The 15,536-nt window shown below is 37.5% G+C and overlaps 1 protein-coding gene across 1 annotated transcript in view; it reads left to right on the top strand.

Annotated features, from left to right (window-relative positions):
• LOC108993627 (protein PIR) overlaps window positions 1-15,536 on the top strand; it is a 55,767-nt gene that overhangs the window by 21,993 nt on the left and 18,238 nt on the right. The window contains exons 14-18 of the mRNA XM_018968607.2: window positions 1,131-1,342; window positions 5,255-5,402; window positions 6,043-6,211; window positions 6,297-6,373; window positions 10,208-10,378. Of these exons, the coding sequence (XP_018824152.2) occupies window positions 1,131-1,342; window positions 5,255-5,402; window positions 6,043-6,211; window positions 6,297-6,373; window positions 10,208-10,378 (777 nt within the window). The remainder of the gene's footprint in view (window positions 1-1,130; window positions 1,343-5,254; window positions 5,403-6,042; window positions 6,212-6,296; window positions 6,374-10,207; window positions 10,379-15,536) is intronic.

Here is a 15,536-nt window from a genome sequence, read left to right as displayed (position 1 = left end):
TGCAGTTAGGTTTGATCAATTTTTAAATTGAATGGCTTGTTTAGACGAGTTGAAATATCAGTTAAGTAGTTCACCAAGAAATTTGATAGTCTGGCTCCTTGCCTAGTGTTTTCTCTGTCTGTCGGTGTTTGCTTTAGCATTTATGTGATTTTTTTTCTCTGGTTGAACTTTCACATATAGTTGCTTCTACTACATCGCATGCTTGTCGCATTTGATGGTACTAAGTACTCTTCATATAATCAGTCTAAGATTATTCACCATCTTTTATTTATTTATTTTTTCCAATTTTTCTTGATTGTTTGTTTTCTAAATCAGTGTAGATTGAGGAATAATTTGAGTGATATTGTTATAGGTGTAAATTAGCTACTGGCTATGCCTAATCTATTTCAACAAAAATATGAAATTTGGAAACTATATCCAAGATATTTTGGATTGTAGGACTTACTTAATGACCTGCCATGCAGGTCCATTTGAAGTTCCCTCATCTGCATAACCCCTAAGAACAAAAGTTCTTGATTTATGGATCCATGGGATTTTATGCTTTTGCCATAAAACATTGATTTGTTGATCCGGAAGTTTTTCTTTGATTTCTTCCCCTAATTTCATTTGTGACTAGCACAGTTTAACATGGAAAGCTGATGATACATTGGACAAAAAGAGGCTACTGCTATAACAATTCTAACATAAGCCTATCTTTTCTCTTCCTATCCTTAAATTAAACAACCTACAATAGTTACAATAAGCTTGGCCCATTATACCAATTTCTGTTCAAGTTTGACTGAGATTGAGTAGTTTGTTGCCAATTAGTTTGAAGCTCAAAGTGACACTTATTTGCTAAAACTTCGTTTGGCAGTGCTTGCTTTAGATGTTTTTGAAGGTTATATGCATTGAAGGAAACTCTTATGAATTAACAATAATAATCAGGGGAAACTTTAGTGAATTAAAAACACTTGAATAATTTGGGTTTGTGTTGTATGCTAGCAATTGAGGTGAATAAATTTGTATCAATAAACAATTTGATCTGTGTGTTTTAAATATAATCCAGTGCTACAGATCTTGATTATCAAACATATCTACATCAAAACTACTATTTGTGTGACAGTGGGCATGTTTGATTGAATTACCTGTAGGTTGTACGGTATAATTATGGTGCAGAGGAAAGGAAAGCACTTGTTGAACTTGTTAGCTACATAAAGAGCATTGGATCCATGATGCAGCGGTGTGATACATTGGTAGCCGACGCATTATGGGAAACAATACATGCTGAGGTCCAAGATTTTGTCCAAAACACATTGGCAACTATGTTGCGAACTACCTTCCGAAAGAAGAAGGACCTTTCAAGGTGGGGATTTCAAATTTCTGCATGTTCTTCACTTTTTAAATTATTATCTTTGCTGTTATGTTCTTTACTTTTGGAGTTTTGTCAAGAAATTAAGTTTGAAATTGATGAGCATGATGGTAGTGAAGTTATAGAAGTTTTTGGGAAAAAATTATTGATTTAATAATGTGGCTAATAAACTTAATATTTATTGGGTCAATCCCATCCTTCACATTGATGGTTCCAAAAGTAAGATGCATTGTTTGTGTAATGTGGTATGGATATATTATTTATTGTTTGACGCTCCTTATAGCTGCTTTCAAAGGTCACCTTGAGGGATTACACTACTATCAAATTACATCCGTACGTTGTTTAAAGATATTGGGTCTTGCAAATTGTTGAAATTATTTGCTTTAGATCCATACCACGTCCAAACTTCTTGGGTTTATATTTCAGGTAACTAGGGTTTCCTTTTTTATGAGTAATAATTCTTGTTAAATAAGTTCAAAACAAGTACACAGGAAATATGCAAAAGTGAAGCCTATCTAGAAGAAGATAAAGATACAAGAAAGTCATGTAGATTTAGACCGTTAAAGTCTATGGAGATAGTCTCAGATAAAAGATCATTGATAAAAAGTGTTTAGGATCTATCTTTCACACATCTGCAATTTGCGGGCTGCCGCTTAACCCTCTCCAGGAATAAAGCAAATAAAAAACTCTTCTGGGGGCTATGTTCAGAAGATAATTATGAATTAAAGTTATTTATGTTAATTTGATTTTGAGATTGATTTCTTGAAACAACTCATAGAGACGAAGATTTTTGAGCTCTCGGTGGAAGATGATCGGTCAAGGATCTTGTATTGTGAGCTTCCACAGTGAAATGGTTTGTACAATTGTTGGAAGATTGTTCTCTATGAAGTGGCAAGAAGGAATTCATTAGAACATCCTGTGTTACTAGTTCAGCCAATCTTGCCCAAAAGTGTTCTAATGTGCATGAGAGGTACTTGGCTTTGGTAGAATATTGGCGTGGTGGGAGAAGAGGCGTTATAGTCATTCTTGAAGGAGTGAAGGGAAGGGAATGAAAGAGAATGCCTATGGAGCTTTGAGAAATTGGCAATCGCTTGGAGAAGTCTAGCAACACTTGGTCAACATGAGTGCGGAACCTCAAGTTGCAGAGCTCGGCATATTTCGCACATTGAGAGGGGTGAAGTAAAGTCATATGTGAAGGCAGTTTTGGCTCCGTGCTCTGCATCTGCCATTAATGGAGTCCAAAATAGAGGATTGGCAGAACCGATGAAGGTAGCAAGGGACATCCAAAACTAGTGGCAACAAAGGAATTTCATTAGGGAAAGGAGTGACTGTTGTGGAAACTGATGGTCTTATGCGCCAATTGCTAGAGATTATGCAAATAGGTAAAGGTGATGCATTGTTCAAGGAAGCATTCAATAGACATTGGTGGAGATTTTGACGTCACTTGGTTTTGGAGTAAAATATTGGGAGGCTCTATCATCAACACAACTATGGTGGATGTAACGACCCGGCCCGATAATTCTAAGGTCGAGATATTAATAATTTTTATTGGGCCTAAATTAAATGACCCACGAGCGATAAATTATTGAGGTTGATTATGAGTTTTAATTAGGCTCAATAACTAGGTTAAATCCCATTTATTATTTATTGAACGAGTTAGACTCCTTTTAGAATTTAAAGATTGGCCATTAGAAATTTATTTCTATTTAAAATCATCACTGATTGAAGTCCCCTATGCAGTCTCAATCACTGCCAATCATTTCTTTTGATAAGTTACTGCTAATCCTACATTGAATGAACTATTAGATCATGTTTTTAGATTAAAACTCTCTTCTTGAATGATTGTGACCGAGTCCAACTCGAACTCGAACGTTGGCATCCTATTCCAATAGAGATACAACTCTACAAGTCATTTTCACGTTAAAACTCTTTAACCGAGTCCAATTTAAACTGGTCATCACCCTATCCCAAATCTCTCTATAAATATCTTCCTTTCGCGTGTTATTTGGAAAAAAAGAATTGTAAACCTCCCAGTCTAGCACCGTGATCGATTTTGTGTCGGAAATTTTAGAAAGCAACACTATAAGGTAAGTAGCATGATCATACCCTTACACATGTGTATGGTAAACGACATGTCTTTTATAAAAATATTATGCATGTAAGCCCTCCATTCGAAACCCTTTTTTACGTACCCAAGTCATGATAAAATTATGAAAATCCATGAATTTACGTGAAGAATAATGCATTAAATTATTTATGAAAATTCATAATTTTATGAATGGAGTTATGCTTCAAAAGATTTATGAGAAGTCATGATTTTATGTGAGATTTATGCATTAAAATAATTTATAAAAATCCATGCATGATTTTATGTGAAGATTTATGCATTAAAATATTTGAAAAATCATGATTTTATGTGAGGAAATATGTATCACGGAATTTTATGAAAGAATGCAATTTTATTTGAAATCTATGATATGACAAGTATGCAAGTATGATTATGATGAAGTATGAATGATAAGATATGTAACGACCTATGTTATGATATGAAGATGGTACCATATGTTATGGGCATGTTGCATTGCCTAGTTGTACATGTTGGTAGTGCACCCAGTGTGTCTTCCTTATGTATGGATTCCACAACCTGCGGCCACGGGCGGAATTAGAATCTACTTAGATTCGCAAACCCAAACTCACGGGGGTCAACAGTGGGTATCGGCCTATGATAAGTGAAAAATAAGTTCATGTTCATGTTATTTATGTATGTATTTATGAGTATGCATATTTTTCAAGAAACCTTATGTTTATTATGTTTACTGTATGATGTATCACTTATTGAGTATTCGACTCATTTTTGTATGTTTTGTATATTTTTGAACCTCCCCAAGTGATGACATTTATGAGGATGAGATCGCAGGATAAGATTTGGCCCAGGGAGACGAGACGAGGCAGATGCCTAGATAGTTTATGTCATGTTTAGTTTTATGATTTAAAGTTTAATAAGTTATTTTGATAAGCATATGAGACTTTATTGAATTTAAATAAGTGCTTCCGCAGACTCTCTTTTGGATTTTAGTATTTAATAAAGATTAAATTTATTTATTTATGGGATCTTTCGTATCTGGCGCTTCGTTAGAAGAAAAGTTTTTAAGTTCAAGTTTAGTAGCACACCGGTTCCCTGAAAATTCTAAAAATGACTTTATTGGGGAGTGGGGTGTTATAGTGGATTTCTCTAATTTCATCTTAGAGCAAGACCTACTGGATATCTCTCTTTAAGAGGTGGCTCCTTCATGTGGTCCAGCAATCAAGGCACTCCATGGTTGAGCATTGATAGATTCCGAGTATCACCAGAGTGGGAAGCACATTATCCATATCTAATCCAAAAACGACTTCCCAAGTGATGCTCGGAACATTTTCCCATTATGCTAGATTGTGGGACATTCATGGGGGTCGAAGATACTTTTAAGTTTGAGAACATGTGGTTGAAATATGAGGTATTCATTGATACCAGGCAGTGGTGGACTTCTTATCAAACTTGTGATTATCAGTTTCAATCTGGTAAGTCTTACTGTTGTTGTGTTTGAGCTGGTTATGTACTGAAACCCTCATCAGGATGTGTTTTCTCAACTTTTCTATTCTTTTATGTTTTTATTTATTTTCATAGTAAGCTATGCTTGATTGCATACAATGTTTGCTTGAGCCTTCCGTTAAAATAAATCTTATGGCGATACCATTATGATTTCACAACTCTTGCATCCTGGATATGATCTGGATAACCTATGCTCTGGCATATACTTAGTTTGTAGATATATGCACTTGCTAATTATACTCAATCCTATGATTGTAAATCAAGTTTTGTGTCTTGGTGTCCTGCTTCTATGTGTTAACTGACTTGCCAACTTGCAGGATTCTTTCCGATATGAGGACCCTTTCAGCAGATTGGATGGCAAATACAAGCAAGCCCGAATCAGAGTTACAATCTTTACAGCATGGAGGCGATGAAAGCAAAGGGAACTTCTTTTATCCAAGGCCAGTTGCACCAACAGCTGCTCAGGTTTTCCTCATTTTTTGAGCTTCTTTTCTGCATATAATTTTGGTATATTTCATTTTCTATAATGCTGATAATTCCTGAGCTTCTTTTCTGCATATAATTTTGGTATATTTCATTTTCTATAATGCTGATAATTCCTGGAATATGACTATTATTATCATTGATTTTTACTAAACCCAAAATCCTGTACGCGCACACACACAATTATGCATATTCACTTACATATGCATCTTTTCTGAGATATGACACTGGATACATACATACAGTCATACATTGTAGATACAGTTGTTTTGATAGTGAGTCCGAGTATTGGTTTTCCCCCAGAATACTTCCTTCTTAGATCATATGCCACTCGTGCCCCCTCAATGGACAAGGATTCTCATCTCTCTCTCTCTCTCTCTATATATATATATATATATATATATTAAATGTTGAAAAGCTTATACTTAAATTTATGATTTCTCCCCATGCTTAAATATTGGCAAAAACTGCATTCCTAGTAACATTACCTTGCAGATGACCTTGCTACTGTTATGGCAATTTTTCTTCTTCAGATCTGCTCCTGCACACACGGAGTTCCTTTTCTAGGCATATATTCGTAGATATACGTTAATGTATTGATAGATTCGTTTTCTGTATACAGATACATTGTTTGCAGTTCCTGATATATGAGGTGGTCTCTGGAGGTAACCTTCGGAAGCCAGGGGGTCTCTTTGGGAATACTGGGTCTGAGATTCCTGTCAATGATTTGAAACAGTTGGAATCCTTTTTTTATAAGCTCAGCTTCTTTCTTCATATTTTGGACTACACAGGTATTCAGTCAATTCTACTACTTCCGATAGTTGTCTAATGAGCTTAGAGATAGTTAGTTTTAACATGTTGCATTGGAAATTGCAGCTACTGTTGCAACTTTGACGGATCTTGGGTACTTGTGGTTCAGAGAATTTTATTTAGAGTCTTCTCGTGTTATTCAGGTATTTTTTTGGACAAGAATGTTTTATTCAGCTAACTTACCCTTCATAGTACTTAGATAGATTAACGTTTTTTTAGCTCACATATGATAATTGTGTCATTGTCGGTTTGACATAGTGAAAAAGATACCATACGGGTCATTTTTGGATTGTTAGTATAAAAAAATTAAACCATTATCTGCAATCACTTCAAACTCCAACCAGATGGTTTAAATCAACCTTCAATTTACCTTTTAACCTAATGAATAATGGAGCATACATCATGTATTCATGATGTCCAATTATCTACTATTATGTACAGAACAGAGAAGAATACAAAGTTACCATATTACAGAACTCTTGCTTGGAAATGTCCTTCATATTTTTTAAGGGAGAATGATTGAAAGCTATTTCTGCATACGCATTCGTGGCCTTTTCAACTTGTCAAGTCCATATTGTGTTGGCATATTCTGTAAGACAAAAACAGTTCATCTATTCTTATCTTCTTTCTAGTCTATTAGAATGTAATTAGGTGCCTCTCTTAGTATATTTCCTGTGTACTTGGGCACTGCCTAATTTCATTCACATCAATAAAAATTATTACTTATAAAAAAAAAAAAACAGTTCATCTAACTATGTCAAGCTTCAAGTGTGCTGGGTTGCTTATCGAACACATCCACTACAAGTCAGAAAATTCTAGTGACAAAAGCTACATTACATAGAGAACAATGGTGGTTGAATGGCCGAGAGACGATGGAGGTAGAGGAATTGCCTAATTATAAATATGAGAAAGCAGAAAATAAATGATGACATGGGGATTTACATGGATTAACACTATGGCCTACGTCCACAGAGGGTGGGAGATGGAAAAATTCATATGAAATATGAGCACATAAGGTCTTGTGCTCTCTCATTTGTCTCTATTATGAGGTGAAGAAGATAAAGGAATAAAGGAGTAGGATAAGACCCCCCCCCCAATGTACTTGCTCTGTCACCTTTATAAACATGGCCTTGTGCTTGCTTCATTGGTCGGCGTGCCCTGTCATGTCTCATTATTCCTTTTGCAAAGCATGGGTAGGGTGGCTTCTTTTATTGCTTTATATAAACTGGTTTCAACGTGAGGCCCAAGGTCAAGTTGTCCTCGAGAGTTACCTCCCAATTCCCATGATTGACTTATCTTGCTAGGCGACCATTGAGAATCCTGCTTATCATCCACAATTGTCATTTCCTTCAATTTTTTATGTTCCTTGACACTGTTAGACTTTGTAAGTCTTGCTGCATTGTTAAGGTGTTGTATAGGTCTTACCCCTCAAGTTAACTAATGTACTTAGTTGGGGAGTTTGTCATAAGACTAAGGCTTCAAAGATTTTTGCTGTCCACAAGAAGGTCACATTCGCAATCAGCTTGACAATCTTTGGTTAGACTTGGGAACATGACATTCATGGCCGGAATCCTAGTGGGCATAGGAATATGATATCTGAGAATGGCATGGAGATCCTAAGGAACTGCAGAAAGGTGGCATATGCTACTGTCTTTGTATTCTTGGTGAGTTGCAGGAGTGTGACATCTGCGACCGACTTGGTGAACCTAGTTAGCCACAAGAATGTGACATCTGCGACTGGCTTGGTGATCTTGGCAAGGTGTGGGAAGGTGACATCCATGGTTAGATTGACGATCCTAGTGGGTTACAAGAATGTGATATCTGCAACTGGCTTGGCAATCTTGGCGAGCTGCGAGAATGTGACCCGCTTGGAGATCTTGGAAAGCCGCGGTAATGTGAGATTCGTGATTGACTTGGAGGTTATTAAGCTCGTAGGTTTGCTTCTTGAGGAAACTTGCAGTTGGCAGTTGTGGAGCTTGTAAGGCCGTTCTTAGAAGAATCTTATTTGGTGGTTATAGGGTTATAGGGCGCATTGGACAATTCCTAGAGGATACTCACACTTAGCAGTTGTGGAGCCCGGTGGCTTGTTACTGAAGGAGATTCGCATTTGGTGGTTGTGGAGCCTGCCGGCCCATTCCCAGAAGAGATTGTGCTTGGCGGTTGTGGAGCCAGTTGGCTTGGTGGTGATGCCAGGAGTGATTGGCTTTGGGTGCATTTGATACCGAGAACTCCTCATTCCAAGGAGTCTTTAAGTTTATTGATTATTTCTTTGACTGTAGTTTGGGTGATAACTAATTTCCTCTATCAATCCACATCAAATGAATCTGAAGTAAGTAGGTGTGCGTGATACATCATAAGCACATGTTTAGAAGCAAAGCCTCAGTATTATGAAGGCAATAAATGCAACTATCTTCTTGAAGTGTGCAGAAATTGCCAGAAATGCTAATGAGCATCCAGCTTGTTATAACAAAATATGATATGTTGGCAATTGGTCCAGATAAATATAACTCATGAAATACTAAGCTCTGTGCAGCACCCACCAGTTTTAGTTTAACTATCCATACAATTAATATTCAAACGAGAGTTGGCAATAAAGTGTTGGTAAATCAATAACGGGTACTTTAATGATGAGCATCAGTTCGTGGCAAAATAAAAATGTCTCGTCTCCATTTCCTTGCTTTGAAGCTATTTCTGAGCTGAAAATCAATTTGGGCAAGTTGAAATTAGTACCCGTTGGTGCTGTAGACAACATTGGTGGTTTGACATCTATTCTTGGCTGACTCTCTATTTTCATGGGAATGTATTTGGATAAATAAGGTGCCTTTAAGGGTACCCATTCTAGGAGAGATTCTAACAACTGATAACTTGAGGAAGAGGCCATTGTCATAACATGTTGGTTCCTTATGTGCAAGCAGGATGGGGAAAGCATTGATCACCCTTTGTTGTATTTTTAGTTATCTAGAGAATTATGGAAAGCTATGTTTAACACCATTGGAATCAGGTGGATAATGCCTTGACAGGTGGTTGATAATAATATTGCATTACTTATGAAAAACTTTCTTGATTTTTAATGTTGTACAATAATTCGATAGTTGAACATATTCCTTTGGTATTATTCTTTACAAAAATGCTAGGGACAACTGCCCCTGCGCCCCCGCCTCGAAGCCTGCTGACATGGCAGCAGTAAAAAAAAAAAAAAAAAGAAAAAGGAGGAGGGAAACATCCTGTATACTAAAATTACAGATCCAAACACCCAACTAGATGGGAAGGATGAGAGATTAAGAAGATGAAACCTCTAGCATAGATTGGAGGAAAACCTGAGATAGCAGACAACGCAGGACTGAGAGCAGCAAAAAATAGAAATGAACATATTTCAGGCCAAGCCCAAGAACAAACTGGGGGATGAAAAACGTTACCTTTTGGAGTAGTAGCTCATGACCTAGGCTCTACAGGGAAATAGGATGCGAGAGCTTTGGAAATTAGTAGCAATGGCGAAATAGGTGGAAATGAAGAGCGGGGAGCTGAAAAAAATAAAGGAAGAAGTTTTTTTTGTTTATGTTTTTGGTACTGTTTACTTACTCAAATCTAGTTCATACTTATTTATTAGTTAAATGGAGTGTGTTGGGAGATATGGAATGACGAATTTGAAAGAGGGAGTGTATGTTTAACAACTTAGTGGTCTATGATAGATCAGAGAAAGAAGAAGACAGAAGGGAAACGCGTTCACGTTTCTGACCGACATACATTCTCGCCCCTTTTCCTTCCCCAAATTTTTTTTTAAATTTTATCTACTGATGTACAGCCTGCCACATCAGCAGGTTTTGCGGCGGGGATGCAGGGGCGGTTGTCCCTAGCATTTCTGTATTCTTTATTGGTTTTGTTAGGTTTTTTCTTTTCCTTCATATAGGTCTGTTTTGTTCACTCTATCGCTAAGCTGTATTTTTATGAATTTTGTTTTCTTTTTTAACCCTGTGCAGTTTCCCATTGAATGCTCTCTTCCCTGGATTCTGGTGGAGTATGTGCTTGAGTCACGGAATGCTGGTCTTCTTGAGAGTGTTTTGATGCCATTTGATATCTATAATGACTCGGCTCAGCAAGCACTGGTTGTATTGAAGCAACGCTTCCTCTATGATGAAATTGAGGCTGAGGTATGTGAAATTTGAACTGAGTTATAATATTTTGATTGGATATTGTTAATAATTGTCTGCTGTTGTCGTTTGAGTGTCCCTTTTTTGCTACAAGTACTAGTACAGATCATATAACAGTAGAAGAGAACAGTAACCTTTGGGTACAATCCCAACTTCCCACTCATGGGCCGCCATAAGGAAAATTGAATAGAACCACCCAAGGTTTCCAACAACTCTGCCACCGATGCTGCACACAATCCCATATACAGGAGGGAAAGTGTTCATGAGCGCCCTATCGCCATACCAAATATCATGCCAAAAACTAATCCTAGATCCATCCCCCACTACAAATTTAATGTGTTGAGAGAAAAACCCCCAACCCCTTCTAGCGTTTTTCCACAAACCCACATCATAAGCACATTGTGCCTCCAAAGAGCACCAAACCCCCCAAGTACCACCATATTTGGAGTCTATTACCACCTTCCATAATGCTTCCCCCTCTTGATGGTAACGCCATAGCCATTTTCCAAGGAGAGCTCGGTCGAACATATTTAGATTTCAGATCCCCAAACCGCCACAACAGATTGGGGAGCATACCTTATCCCATATCCCAATTGATTGGGTGAAATTTAAAATTCTTCACTGAATTTGCTCCAAAGAAAGTCACATTGGAGCTTTTATATGCGATTCGCCACCCCGGCCAGAATAGGGAACAAAGAGAGAAAATAAGTTGGCAAATTTGAGATTGTACTCTTGATTAAGGTGATCCAACCACCTTTCGATAGGTACAATGTTTTCCAACTTGCCAACCTGCGCAGCTCCCAAAAGGAGGCCAAGGTACTTAATGGGCAGAGAAGATACCTTGCATCCCAATGAACTAGCCAAGCTCCTTAAGTTGTTGACATTCCCCACCATGACCATTTCGGACTTGGAAATGTTCACCTTTAATCTGGACACAGCCTCAAAGCATAGAAGATGTGCCCTAAAAGAATGTATTTGATTCTATTCTACGTTGCAGAATATCAATGTATCATCTGCAAACTATTAATGGGAAATATTAAGAAAACCTCAGTTAGGATTCCCCATCAATCCCCTCATAAAGCCACCCGCACCATCGCTGTCAACATTTGATTAAGAGCTTCCATGACGAGGACAAATAATAGAGGAGACAATGGATCACCCTGCCTTAACTCACGTGAGCTTTTAAAGAAGTGAATTGGAGTGCCATTCACTAATACAGAGAACCAAACAGTGGAAACACTATGCATAATCCAAAAGATCCACCTTTCCTGAACCCATGTCTCCATGGCAAATAATGTAGATAACCCCAATTGACATGATCATGGCCTTATCCATTCATTACTTATAAAAAAAAAAAAAATGATCATGGCCTTCTCCATATGTACTTTGCATAAAATCCCCGTTTCAATGGATTTTATTTGGCTATCGAAGCATTCATTGGCAATGAGTATTGAGTCTAAGATTTGTTTGCCTCTAACAAAAGCATTATGGGGCTTCGATACGATCTTCCCCAAAACTTCACTAAAATGATTAAGGGCAGGTTTGGGGGATGGGATGAGACACAAAATTCTCATCTCATTCCATCTCATCATTACACATTTTTCAAATCCCCATACAAAATATAATAAACAATTCAACTTTTTCAAATCCCAATTCAACTTTTTCAAATCCCAATACAATAATAATACTAAAACATAATATTTTAAACATTAAAACAAAGCACAAAATTCTCATCTTATCCCCCAAACCTGCCCTAACAAGAACCGTGGATATAATTTTATACACCCCATTCACTAGACTAAGGGGGCGATAACTCTTAATATCCGATGCCCCTAGTTTCTTAGGAATGAGTACAATGAAGGTGGCATTGAGGCTTTTCTCTAATTTCCCATAAGTTTAAAGCTCTTGGAAGACCCTCATGATGTCATTCTTTACCACATCCCACCATGACTAGAAGAACGCCATGGTGAATCCATCCGGGCCTGGTACTTTGTATTTTGCCATCTTCCTTACCACTTCATGCACCTCATTTTCTTCAATGGCCTCTCCAACCATGCCGCTCTTTGTTGCTCAGCGGACTCAAATGCTAACCTGTCTAGTTTTGGCCTCCAATCAACCTGTTTCGTGAGCACTGCTTCATAGAACCCGAGCGATGTGATCCTTCATCTTGGAATAGTCTAAAGAAACATTGCCATCAATATAGAGTTGCTCAATGGCATTGTTCCTTCTATTTGAGTTGGCCACTAGATGGAAGACATTTGTAGATTTGTCCCCTTCCTTCAACCATAAAGCCCTTGATTTTTGTCTCCATAAAATTTTCTCCAACAAAGTGACCCTTTCAAGTTCTTTTACAAGTTGGACTTTCCGTGGTAATTCCTCATTCGAAAGAACTCTACCCTCAACTTCGAAGTCTTGTAGCTTCTCTAGAAAAGGACTTCTTCTGTTATTCCACATTGCCAAAAGGCTTATTCATTCCACACTTTCAAATATTTCTTCAAAGCTTTCAACTTACTTGCCATTGTAAAAGTTGGAGTGCCTTCAAACTGATAGGAGGACCACCATTGTTTGATACTATCCACTATGCCTTCAGCTTTTAACCACATGTTCTCTAATTTGAAGTACCTTCAACCCCTTTGGATACATCTGCAATCCAACATGATAGGGAAGTCATCCAAACATAACCAAGGTAACTTTTTTTGGCATGGCTTAGAATAGTGTGCTTCCTAGAGGGAGAAACTACAAATGTATCCAATCTCAACCGAGTCTGGTTGTTTGATCATGTGTATGATCCACCCACCAGAGGAATATCCCTAAGATCCAGCTCAAAAATGAAGTTTGAGAACTCCACTATAGTAGGACAAAGACGTGCATCCCTCGACCTCTCACTTGGAAACCGAGTAATGTTAAAAGTCACCACCAATGCACCATGGCATGTCTCACCAACTATGCAAACCTGCCAACTCTTCCCAAATCAAGCTTCTATCACTGTCCAGGGTCAGCCCATAAATATCGGCAAAGGCTCATTCGAAGTCATCTTCCACATTTTAAAAAGAACAGGCCGCTGTGTAGTCACCAACACACTCCTCAACTCTCTCCATCACCCTTGTGTCCCACATCAGTAATACTCCACCCGAAGCTCGTTTAGAGGCTAAGAAGGACCACCCTACATATTGGAAACTCCACAAATTCCAAATTATTCTTCTACAAATACCTTCCATTTTCATTTCCTGCAAGCAAACAATATCAGCTTTCCATGAGCAGAGCAGATTTTTTATTTGGAGATGTTTATTAAACTCGTTCAACCCCTACACATTTCAAGATAAAATATTGGGCTTCATAATAAAACTGGTTCAGCCTTCCATGTACCAAAATGGGGCTCGAAGAAGAATAGAGAGTTAAAGCATCTTACTTGAGAAATCAACTACGATGCAAAGGGAGGAGTCCAAGCTGATGAAGGACTAGAGGGAGGAAATAGTTTATTTTTCACTTTGCAGAACCCAATCCGATTAGGGGTGTACAGAAACCGGCCAAATCGGCCGTAACTGAGTCAAACCAACCGCCGGAGTACAGAACTGGCCGAAACCGACAGGGAACTGGTTGGTCGGTGGCATAAATTAGGGCTGTAAAAATAAACCGGAGAACTAGAGAACCGGCCTGGACCGGTTGGTTTGGTCTGGGACCAGACCGAACCGGTTTGCATATTTATATATTTATAATTAATTTTTAATATTATATATAATATTTTTTATATTATATATAATTTCTATAAATTATAATTATATATGAAATAATGTTATATAATAATTTATAACATAAAATTTAATCTTAAATATGAACATTTATTTGATCATATGTTTTAAATATAAAATATATATTAATTAAATTTTATGGCTTATTAAATTCTCAACATATTCCTTTTGATAAATATATTAGTAATACCAATATACATTAGTATATTAATTACTATATTATCACTAACATATAGTAATAGTACTATACCAATAGTATTACTATATACTAATAGCATTAGTGTAATACTAATATTTATATATATTAATATATATATATATATATATAAGTATAAGAGATTAGAGATTTAATATATATTAAAAACCGGAAAACCTGCCGGAATCGGTAAAACCGAAAGTACCGGTTTAGGAGAGTAACCGGTGCAATATCAGTTCTTGAAAATGCAAAACTGGTGTATGCTGGTTCGGTTCCAAAATTTGTTCAAAACTAGACCAGTTACACCCCTAGCAGAAATATCCCAAAATCGATGTTGGCCAGTTCAGTTTCGGTTTGAACCTGTTTTAAACCGCCGAACCGGCCGACTAGATATGTAGTTTTTATATTTATCTTAGGTAAAATGATGCTTAAGTGAAATGGCATTTGGTCTTAAACCAAACGGTGTCGTTTTACACGTAACGTATTCAAAAACATATAAGTCATAGCCTATCGCCTTCCTCCTCCCCTTTTCTTCTCCGATTTCTCTCATTCTCTCTCTCTCCTCTCTCAGACTGCAACTCTTTCTTTCTCTCCTCTTTCAGACGAAGCTCTACGCCATCGAGAACCGCTTGAGAACTGCTGAAATCGGTACGGCCAATATTTCTCCTCCCCATCAGCCGGTCTGGTCGGTTCTTCCATGAAAATGACCTCCATCGGTCGGCGGCAGTTTTTGTCAAAAACCACACCAATATGGTCGGTTTTCACCCCTAAATCCGATGATGAAGTAGAGATATTGTTGATTGGAGGCAAAGAAATTGGTGGGACAAATTCATCCCTAGCCTCTGCTCCAAATTGATTTCCCAGCCTTTGCCTGGAACACTTCTTCCATCATATTTCCTAGCTACCCTACACCACCATGACTCAGTACTACAAACCATGATACCCCTTTGCTCTTCTCCACAATTTTTATCGAGGATTTCCATGCTTTTGTTGAGAACTCAAAAGTTTTTGATTTCACCCAAAAATGACAAAACTGGCCTATAAAAACTTGCATCCCTTAATAAAGGTTGAAAAATTTGCTAGAAAGGAAAATGATCACCGGCAGAAAGCGAGAGGGTAGCTAATTCCATGATTGATTTTTAAAAGATGAAGCTATTGTGTTGAGGACATATGTGTAAGGCACTAAGAGCATCTGCATCTGGATGCTTAAAGC

Source organism: Juglans regia, chromosome 11 (genome assembly GCF_001411555.2).
Source record: "Juglans regia cultivar Chandler chromosome 11, Walnut 2.0, whole genome shotgun sequence".
Taxonomy (NCBI): domain Eukaryota; kingdom Viridiplantae; phylum Streptophyta; class Magnoliopsida; order Fagales; family Juglandaceae; genus Juglans; species Juglans regia.
The sequence above is the reverse complement of the archived record's forward strand: the minus strand, read 5'-3'. Positions and strand labels throughout refer to the sequence as shown.